The sequence below is a fragment of the Haliaeetus leucocephalus genome, unplaced genomic scaffold, assembly GCF_000737465.1.
Source record: "Haliaeetus leucocephalus isolate CR32 unplaced genomic scaffold, Haliaeetus_leucocephalus-4.0 Scaffold151, whole genome shotgun sequence".
Classification (NCBI taxonomy): Eukaryota; Metazoa; Chordata; class Aves; order Accipitriformes; family Accipitridae; genus Haliaeetus; species Haliaeetus leucocephalus.
In genome coordinates, this window is record NW_010972587.1 from 242,738 (window position 1) to 252,564 (window position 9,827).

General features: G+C 40.4%; 1 protein-coding gene across 2 annotated transcripts; it reads right to left on the reverse strand.

The window, feature by feature from the left end:
* Positions 1-1,535: 1,535 nt before the first annotated feature.
* LOC104828203 (chromosome unknown open reading frame, human C12orf66) lies at positions 1,536-9,821 on the reverse strand. 2 transcript variants are annotated; one of them, XM_010561711.1, is made up of 4 exons: positions 9,572-9,821; positions 7,404-7,477; positions 7,189-7,325; positions 1,536-2,636 (listed from the first exon to the last, which is right to left on the reverse strand). In XM_010561711.1, the coding sequence occupies exons 1-4, from the start codon at positions 9,804-9,806 to the stop codon at positions 1,820-1,822; spliced, it is 1,263 nt and encodes a 420-aa protein (XP_010560013.1). In that variant the 5' UTR covers positions 9,807-9,821; the 3' UTR covers positions 1,536-1,819. The 2 variants fall into 2 exon arrangements, with proteins under 2 accessions (XP_010560013.1, XP_010560011.1); XM_010561709.1 differs by having other exon boundaries at positions 7,189-7,477.
* Positions 9,822-9,827: the final 6 nt, after the last annotated feature.

The following is a 9,827-nucleotide window of genomic DNA, read 5'->3' on the forward strand; positions in this document are numbered from 1 at the left end:
AAGCACACAGACTCTCTGAATACTGTCATTTGCAACTTTGTCCTGTTAAAAGGGCAATTCAAGCTGCAAAGTGTAACGCTGTTACAACCAGTGCCCTCCAGTTGCTGGTGTATTTGCAACTCCTGTTATTTTCCAATGCCAAGGAGCAGACTCTAAACTTTTGAGAGTGATACTGCAGTCAGACTAAGACTTCAGGTGAAAGGCAGTAGCACAGATATTCACAACAGACTATCATATAATTATAGCAAAGCATGGAAGGCTCTATTTGGCACAAAGTGGAAAGTCAGAGCTTACATTTCAAGAACAGAACATGCTTATGTGATTGTAAAGAAATCAGTACTTGCAGCAAGAGGCAAGACAAGTTACCATAACCTTTTGTGGGAGAGAAAGGGAACCAGTAAAAGCCACATCTGCAATGGTATCTTTTATACTTCAGTCTTAACAGAAACCAACATCCCGACTTAAACTCCCTTTAAAAATAAACCTGATGATGTTATACCTTACACAGTGTCAACTCAGGATCTAACTCTACCACACTTAAAATACATCATACAGCAGACCAATATCAGTCCTCCTGAATTCCCATGAAAGTGCTTGCACAACTGCATAGCTAACAGTCAGAAGAATCATGCAATGTAAGGCTACAGGTACAGCCAAGTTGACCCTTTTATTGTATTTGGAAATACCGATTTCCAGAATAAAGCACTTTCAGTGCAACTAGCAAACATATTTTTTCCAAACCTGCAGCCTAGAAGTGGTGAAAGAGACATTTTAGAATGAGGTAAACATACTGCATAGGCTATAAATTTAACTCCAAATTCCAAAAGTTATTTGGCTTAATTGTGAAATTATTTAAAACTGAACAGAAAGAAAAAGCTACATACTTATAAAAATCTGAAAACAAATCCAGGTTGACCCTAACAGCAAATTAGAAAATAACTCATTTATAAGAGCATTGTCTACTGCCTTCCCCCCATTCCCAAGTTATCCAAACAAAAGCACAATTTGAAAAAAGCTTTGCTGCTTTTTCTATGGAGCTGTTCCTTCTAGAATACTTGCTCAACCCCAGCTTGTTTCCGTCTGTTAATCTGAGCCAAGACTGGTACTGGACACACAATGTCACAACACTCCAGTGAATACTGGCCTTCCAGACCATGCTGCAGCTTTTCTTGCCGCATCCTGCATTCTGGAGCAATGACAAAGCTGTATGACACAGGGTGTTCAGAGTAAAGACTTGTGCTTAACAGAGACCTCAATTACAATTTTAAACCATTTGAAAACTAAGTTATAATTAACAATAGTGCCTTTTGCGATTCTCATATTTTTATTTAAAATATGTCCTTGCAGGTTTGCTTTTTCAATATTCCCTTGTATCAGTGTTTAATTCCCAGAAATCATTCCTGTCAGGCAACGCAGTTTTCTGAAAAGATAGTATCTTCCATCCTCACCACATTTTCAATAAACTCTGTAGAAGACAGTCAATGATCAGACTAAGATAAAGTGCACATATTCCTTTTCTGATACAGGCAACAAAGTTGTTGACTGAAAAAATAAATCATACTGAAAATTGAAAACCACACAAAAAAAATCCTACTGTGGCCATTCAGCACCCCACAATTAGGTTGTCCCACTGAGTACTGCCCAAAAATACTTTTCTTCAAGTGTCTGTTAGCTTAAAAAAAAAAAGGAACTTATAACATTAAAAATAATGGTTCCTTTTTAATTAGACTCTGAGAATCATGAATTTATGTAATCCTTGAAAGCTACAACTCCCCCAAGGCTGGCATACTGCCTTGACAACTTGTAAGTAGTTTGTATTTTACCCTTTGGATCCAGGCTTCAAGCTCGCAAAAGCTTTGGAGTTCTTAAGGGAATGTGAAATTTCATTGAGAAAAGAAATAAAATGGTAGTCCCTTTCTGACTTCTTGGACTCAAAAATAACAACAATGGTAAAGTGAGGTTCGGGGCGAGTCAGAAAGTACGTGCTTTGGACTTTGTCATCGTAGAAGTGAACAACCTTCTCCAAACTGTTGAGGTCAGAGGTTCTATCGGTCATAATCATGATTACATTGGGCCAGTGCATAACAGGCCTGTCGCTGGGCAGAGACACCACTGCAGGGTACTGATCCACGCCTTTGGGGGCTTCCCTGTAAGAATGGGGATGATGATAACCATGTCCCTGAAAACTCTCCGATCCACGATTGTCAAAAATTAAGGAAACATTGATGGCATCATACTTCCGGATGAAGCTGGAAATTTTCCCAAAGTAATCAGGATTTGTTTTAGCAGTCAAAGTTTTCATTTCAGATGCTGTTGTTTGTCGACTGAGGGCCTCGTGAAAGTAAAAGCTAAACTTGGCAAGTAGAATGTTTTTGAGCTTCATCAGCCACAGAAAGAGGTGTGGAGGTTGTACAGCCTTCTGAGACTGCCCTCCAAACAGATGTTTCTTGGTCTCTCGCTGCTTCTCAAAAATTTGGCCCCAAGTCTGTAGTTTTGTGTGAGCACTGTGCAAGTTGACCAGGGATGGAAGGAACTTCCACTCTGAGATCTGAGCCTGAGCCTTTAAGAGATGTGCAAGCACATCTACTTCCAGCTGGAAACTGCTTTCAAGAGGACTGAGGATTGGATGATGAAATCTAGAAAACATAACATTAGTCACGACATGAGAACTCTTGTACGCAACAGTGAAATAATCAGTTAGTATTTCTCAGTTCACAGACAGAAGATGAAACATCAAAGAGTAAAATGCAAACCAAAAATAATCTTGTTAATTTAAAAAACAGTTCTTTTAACATGATTGGGGCAAGTATTTTAATCAACATACAGCACTTTGCATTCGACAGTAACACCTGTCAGACATTTCTCTATCAAAGCAAGGGAGTTCTATTTAATCAGCTCAAGAGCAATCACTGTTTATCTTGATCCATGAACTACTATAACACCATTTCTCTTTAAATTCAGATGGTTTTGTTCCAGTTTAAAATCCCCTCTGGTGGTAAAATATACCTTAATATTTCTGGAATAGCAGTAAGACATTAAGTTAAATCAAAGGGATTGTGTTATAAATTTGCTGTTTCTATAGGGAAGCTATAAGGAAGCCAAGCTGAGCTTTTCTTGTTTTGTTTTTGTGTTGTGGGGGTTTTTTTTGAAATTCACAATAAAATTGTAATGCAAAATTAGTCAATAGAACCATGATTAACTGTATCTACCAATGAACCAGGTCTCAAACTTCAAACCTTGGTGTACTAAAAGCAATGAAGAAAGAAAATTTGGCAGGATTTCATCATATCACAATGAAGATGCTGTAACAACCAATTTCTCTCGCTAAAAATTCAGGTCAAGATCAGTTCTCAATTTAACAGATGTTTCAAAAACAAACAAACAAAAACCAACACCTTGTCTGCCAGGTAGGAGTGCCACTGCACATCTTATTCACAAGAGTGATCCTACTATTAGGACAAATCTTGATGAAATAGAATTTTATAGGTCCATTCTATAGCTTTCTCTTCTCTATTTTTTCTAAACATCAGGAAAAAAAAGACAGATACAGCCTACCTGCCTTCTACAATACTCAAATTACTTGTAAATTTATAACATCATCAATAAATACATACTTAATTCAAACTGTGCAAAACTCTTCCAGTTACAGAAGCTAAATACTTAACTTTAGAAAGAGTGAATCTCCAGCAAAGACAGAAGTGGCCTTTTTAGTAAATGTGTTCCCCAATAGGCATTTAGGACTCTAAGAGGTCTCCAACAAAGAACAACAAATAGTTCAAAGACAAGACTTGATGAGGCTTCCATTTAAGCAAAGATAGATTTATCCCCCCACTTCAGAAAAAAATATCCTGTGTCTTGTTATTGCTTTAAAACAAAGTAGTTTATACTGAATTCTTCCAACCTTTAACAGCTCATCTTCAAAGAGAAATCGACTCCATTATTCCCCTCAGCTTCCAGGACACAATACATATAATCCATTTTAGAAATACTTGGTTCAAAACCGAAATATTTAATTTTGTTGTGGACCAGAAGGGAGAACGAGAATTTTAGGCTTTTTAACCCCTCTCCCTTCACTATTTTTTCTTTGACTTTCCATCAAACTCTTGCCAAAACATTAATTCTTAGGCTTATCAAGACTGTCTGACAATTTCATCACTAATTTTAAGCATCTCTTTTTTTGACAGCCGCAATACATGTCTTGAAAGGATTTGCTATTAAGATGCAAGTCCAAGTTTATTCGAAGAAAGTAAAATGATGCATATCATAAATCAGTTGATGCACCACGTTCTGCAAAAGAGGCTAGGTTGCACTTCTGTACACAGTACATGTCAGCAACCATCATATCTACCTGCTATAGCAGAGACACAGTGATTACTGGCTGCTTTGGTGGGCTGAGAATCCAGAGCATATTTACATTTCTTTGAACAAGAGTCAAGTAACAATAATATTCTGCTAACAGTCAACATTATGTATTTCCAATGGTTTTGGTATTCAGCGGAAAAACAGTTTTGTTGCCATGTATTAGAAAGGGGGGGAAAAAAGCATTATACAAAATTATTTGTCCGAGATAGTCCCATCAAGTGCATACTTCGCACAGTTTCAACACACTTACAGTCAGACCAAGAAGGTTATTCAATCTTAAAAGCAATTAAAAAATTCGTACTAATGCAGCACTGCCAAGTCTCCTGGTTTAACGCTATGATGCGTAGCTTCCCACTTCTACTTTGCTTCATGGCTCATAGCTATTTTCATGTTTCACTGCACAGCAGGATTTGCTAAACTGTTTTAATCCAAAAATACACACCTCAGCCACAGCTGAGAAGCTTGATATGACTGCAGAGTAAACTAGCAGGTTATGTACTCGGTGTATCTGCTGTAACTAAGTTCCGTAACATAGAAGCATCTGACTGAGCTCAGTATCACATAAAACAGACAGGTTTTTACAATATTTCAGTAAGCCAGAGTGTTAAGAACTTAAAAACACATTGGAAAAATGATCTTTTTTTCCCCCCAATAATTCTCAACAGCAGAGGGGTGCTAGAGTTTTGTTTTGCAGACTCTGAAGAGGCCTCATTTTTCTACAACATTTTTATTTCCCTCCATAGATCACACATACTTACATGTATTTACAAAATGCTGACTAGATGAAAAACATTTAACACTTAAAAATAATTACATCAAAATAGGTTTACTAGTTACTTATTCATTTTATACTAAGCTTTTAAAGGATCCTGCTTTTGATGCTGTTTTCAATATTTCAGTTAAGATCTCACCCAAACCAACAGTTAAAAAATTCAGGGAAAGTTACTTCTCCAGCTGTAATCTATAGAAAAACAGAGAGGGAAATGTCTAGTGTTGGCTGTGTACAAGTCAGCAATAAGTAGTAATAAAATAACTTTAAACTGTTCAAGAGTTAATGATTTTTCAGATACAGACAATATGACCTGACTGTTGACAGTCAATTAGTTCTGTCATTCCTTAAACAGCAAGCAGTTATTTGCTCTACTTTATGTGAACAGCTATTTTTGGATGTAAAGGAAAGAAACCAAGGCCAGAACCTATCTACAGAACAGATGCCCTATCTGGCCTTAGCACGTTGGGCTGAGATAATGGCACACATCCTCAACTACAAATGAGGAATACATTGACAGAGGGAAGAGACTGGGTAAGGATGAGTTTAATTGACCTTTCACCTGAGAGGGTCAACAGACTGTAAACCAGAAATGCCATCCAGTCAGCACACACCAACATAACAGCCCCCAGAAACTGATCTGAGATATGAAGAAACTAAAGGAAGGACTAGAGGAAGATATCATTATCCCCACTTTTTTCAGAAATATTCTGTACACAACTGGGGAAGACCACACAGCAGCTACTGAATTAGGTCTAACAGCATCCTAGAATGTCTCCATCTTAGAGATTGCTCATTAACCCAAAGCAAGATCAACAGTATTTTTCCCAGGGAGATGCTGCTTATTTTTTTTAAGGAGGTTATAACAATGCCTTAGAAGTACAGACGTGTCACTGAAATTTATTTAAATAGAGTCGTAAAACATTTAATATATAACAGTCTCCAGTCACTGTGTCAAAGTATCAGTTTTGGTTTTCAGATTTTTTAGCAGCATTGACTCAGTACATGCTCAGAAAAGACGGTGATGGTTAGCGTACAACATAAGCTTCTCAAAAAAACCCCCAACAACTTACTTCCCTTTATTCTTTAATGTTTATCGCACCAAAGAATAAATATGTAAGTTTCATTTTTCATTGGTCTAACAGTCCTGATATTGTAAGGGCTCACAAACCAAGAACTGCAAAACAATCACTAGTAAAATCATATAGACTCGTTTTGATTTTCAAACAGCAAAATTACATAGCAATTTACCTGTTATTCCTAAAAAAATAAGGGAGTTAGCTGCAGTGCTTAGATTTGGAATGTCAGAAAGCAGCACTGAATTAGTCTGATTTTTCCTAGGTATATACTTTAAAAATTATAACTGAAAAAAAGACCTCACAATATTCTCCCCAAAATGTCCTCTCAGACAGTATTTCACTAACAAAGATTTTAAAAAATTCAGCTACATTTGACAGTTATCTTCCTACAATGGCTACCTTGTTTTGCTTTAAAATGAAGAGCTAGAATTTGAATCTGTTGACAGGCATTCAAAAATTCTGTCTTTCTTAAACTGCCATCATTTTCAAGGCTCACATGTGTTAGATATCATTTAGAAACATCCTGGGATTCTTGTAACGGGAACTATTAGATCTTAACTTCAAGAAACCATAATGGCAGGGACCAAAGACTCAGAGGTGCTCCTTCTACTGGCTCAAATACCTCTCAGAGAAGGCATAACAGAGCACCATAAAACCCTACTAGGTAGATCAAATAGCAATGGTGTAGCTTTTAGAATTAAGCAGACGTACAAAGGAATAGGCAAGATGGCTCCTAGAACATGATGAGTAGAAACACTCTCCCTTTTTTATTTTTCTTCTTCAGAGGAGTCGTCATATTTTGAGACTTCATGCATCTGGTGCTGCTGACCAACTTTCACTTCATGCATGAATTCATGCAAGGGGCTGTGCTGCTCAGCAGTCAAAGGACAGCAAAGTCTTTGGGCTTGCTCTGAACCTGAACATCATTTATTACAGACCATATGTCTGAGTACTTACTGCCAGCAAATAAGCACTGACCTTGAGCTGTATTTCTTTAAGATGGATTCCAAAATGTTTACCAGTTCCTCAGAGTTAATGAACTTTTGGGTGCTGAGCGTGTACATTTTTTCATAGAAGTCAGCAATTTCCATCCGAGCCTGAACAAAAAAACAGAGCTGTTCAGACAGGTGAGAAAGCAGCTCTTCCAAGTGAGGAGCTGTTCCTCCTAGTGCATTGCGACCCGTCGCCACCACCTTCTTCAGCTCATTATGCAGAGATGTGTAGATGGTTCGGATGGAGTCCTTTCGGCTGAAGAATGACTGACCACCTGTTCAGATAAATATGGAGGTATTACCAAAATCCAGGGACAGCAAAGATAGACAGCAATACTGGAAAATTGTGTATAACCACGCTTGTTTTCCCCTAGGTGTTCCTAACTGTTGTTTGATCACAGTATTATTTATTTTTTTTAAATCAAGAAACAAATTTCAGTGTATTATTTTGCAAGTAACTGAATTACACATAGCATATACTCAGAAGCACTTTATGCAATTTCATGCAAGTTACACATGTCCCAATTCATATCTCAGCAGTCAATGACTGCTGCAAAACTTCAACTCCCTCACATCTGCCTCAGTTATGGCATGACTTTTCAGAAAGCAAGGGTTCAGTTAAATTTGCTACTATGATACATGACCTGGAAATACTGTCGTTATCTGTGGAAGTCAGAAGAATCAAGTCATCATGAAATTTTAATAGCCTCCACTCCTATTAGCAACTCTTGATCTCTTCAAGAGAATTCCCCTAACAATACCACTTCAACCATGAAGCACTCAAGTTTGTAAAGCAACCTTTAAATGGCAACTATGTGACATCTGTGTGTACAAACCAAATGTTTCCAGTCCCTACGCAGTCTTAATACAAACCAGAATTCAAAAGAAAAACAATCACAGTGTATCTCAGTGAGACCACAGTGCAGGTTAATCTGTAACTAAAACTGAGGGGGGGCGGGGGGGAAGTCTGTGCTTCTCTCTACCTGTTCAACCCTATGAGGAATTTAAAAAAAAAAAAAAAAAAAAAAAAAGACAAAAGTAGAGGGTCAAAGTAAAAGATATTTAACTTTGACGCTACCACAAGACTGTACAATGGTACTAACCTTATTTCATAATTTCTATTTACAGATGGCCTTATGTGCTGCTGCGGCACTCAACGGCTGCAGCAGAGCAAGGATCACAGGGAATGAATCTGCAGAACTTTTAAAGGGATTCCAAATTTAGGTTCCACTTTGAAACGGCTTATGAACTTTGTAATGGTGGATAGTCCTTTTCACATCCATTTTATACATATAATTTTCAAAAGTGACCTTAGCAATTTGAGGCAGAAAGGCAGAGAATTGGTTATCATGGTGAAACAGCAACCTTCCTAAGCCAAGAGTTGCCCCCAGGTCGTCGGGAGGATGAAGAATCATCTACTGCTGTTGTTCGCGACATATCGAAACAAACAAAACTTTTTCCTTTCACCTGTCAATTTTACCCTTTCTGCAAGCACCAAATTCACTTTTTAAAGTCAACCTTATAGAAAGGGTTCTGTCTGTAAAGATCTTCCTTAAAATAGCAGAATTTTCTTGATGCTTTACTGCATTACACATCAGACTCATATCCCTTGATCCATTTTCCATGCCAGTCTGCAGTTCAAAGAGAAAATAAGCAGCTTTGCCCAGAGGGCAACACAATGACGGCTCATCCTGTGCCAGTTTGGGATTTTTCTATTCACATACTGAGAGAGTGAGAAGCAGCCAAGATCGTGGCCAAAACTTCCCGAGATCCTGCAGCGTGAATGACGTGAAATGAATAACAACTTTCAGGAAGCTATCTCCAGCCCTGACTACTTGCACATATGCAGCTCTAATATTTGGGCCCGGAACCGTGACATAGAAAAGCTTTAACCCTTCGGTCACCCCACTGAGCTCACCCGTGCAAGCTCATCTCAGCCAGAGCATCCCAGCACAGAAACACCTCTGGCTAAATCCCGGGAACGGCAGGCAGGCAGCCTGCCAGCCGACAAGGAGACGCACCGACTCCCACGGCCGCTGTGCCACCCGCGCTCTCGCTTATTCTTTCGGGGCCGCCCAAACGCCGTAGCCGATTCCCCACCGGGCCCACGGACGCTTGCTGACCCAGCGCTCGCGTTCGGGACGCGCAGGCACGCACCTGGCCGAGGCCAGGCTCCTCGGGCACCGTGCAGCTACCAGCTGACGGAGAACCGCACAGGGCCGCGGCAGCCGCCCCCGTTCCCCGCCGCGCTGCCGACACCCGCGGAGCTCAACCCGGGGCGGGCCGAAAGCGAGAGCGAGGGGCGGCCCGGAGAGGGGCGAGGGGCCCGGGGGACGCGGGGGGGATAGCGGGGAGGGGTCCGGCGGTACCTAGCTTCTGGCCCAGGAAGGTCATGCTGTGGTAGGCCTTCTCGGCGGCGGCCAGGTGCGCCAGCCCGGCCAGCAGGGCCAGCCAGCTGGCCCCCGCGCTCTTGTTGGCCTCCCGCTCCTTCTCCACGTTGTCCTTGGCCTTGTCGTAGGAGAAGATGCCCAGGTGGGAGAAGAAGGTCTCCAGCACGGCCTGCTCCACCGGCACCGGCGCGCCCAGCGGGATCGACTCCCCCATCCCGCCGCCGCCGCCGCCGCC

What these genes read in the sequence shown, in the direction of transcription:
- LOC104828203 (XM_010561709.1), bottom strand. Translation starts at nt 9,806, where the DNA reads ATGGGGGAGTCGATCCCGCTGGGCGCGCCGGTGCCGGTGGAGCAGGCC. An exon ending in CTTCCTGGGCCAGAAGCTAG is followed by an intron (nt 7,478 to 9,571) that starts GTACCGCCGGAC and finishes TTATCTGAACAG; the next exon opens with GTGGTCAGTCATTCTTCAGC. An exon ending in TTAAAGAAATACAGCTCAAG is followed by an intron (nt 2,637 to 7,188) that starts GTCAGTGCTTAT and finishes TATGTTTTCTAG; the next exon opens with ATTTCATCATCCAATCCTCA.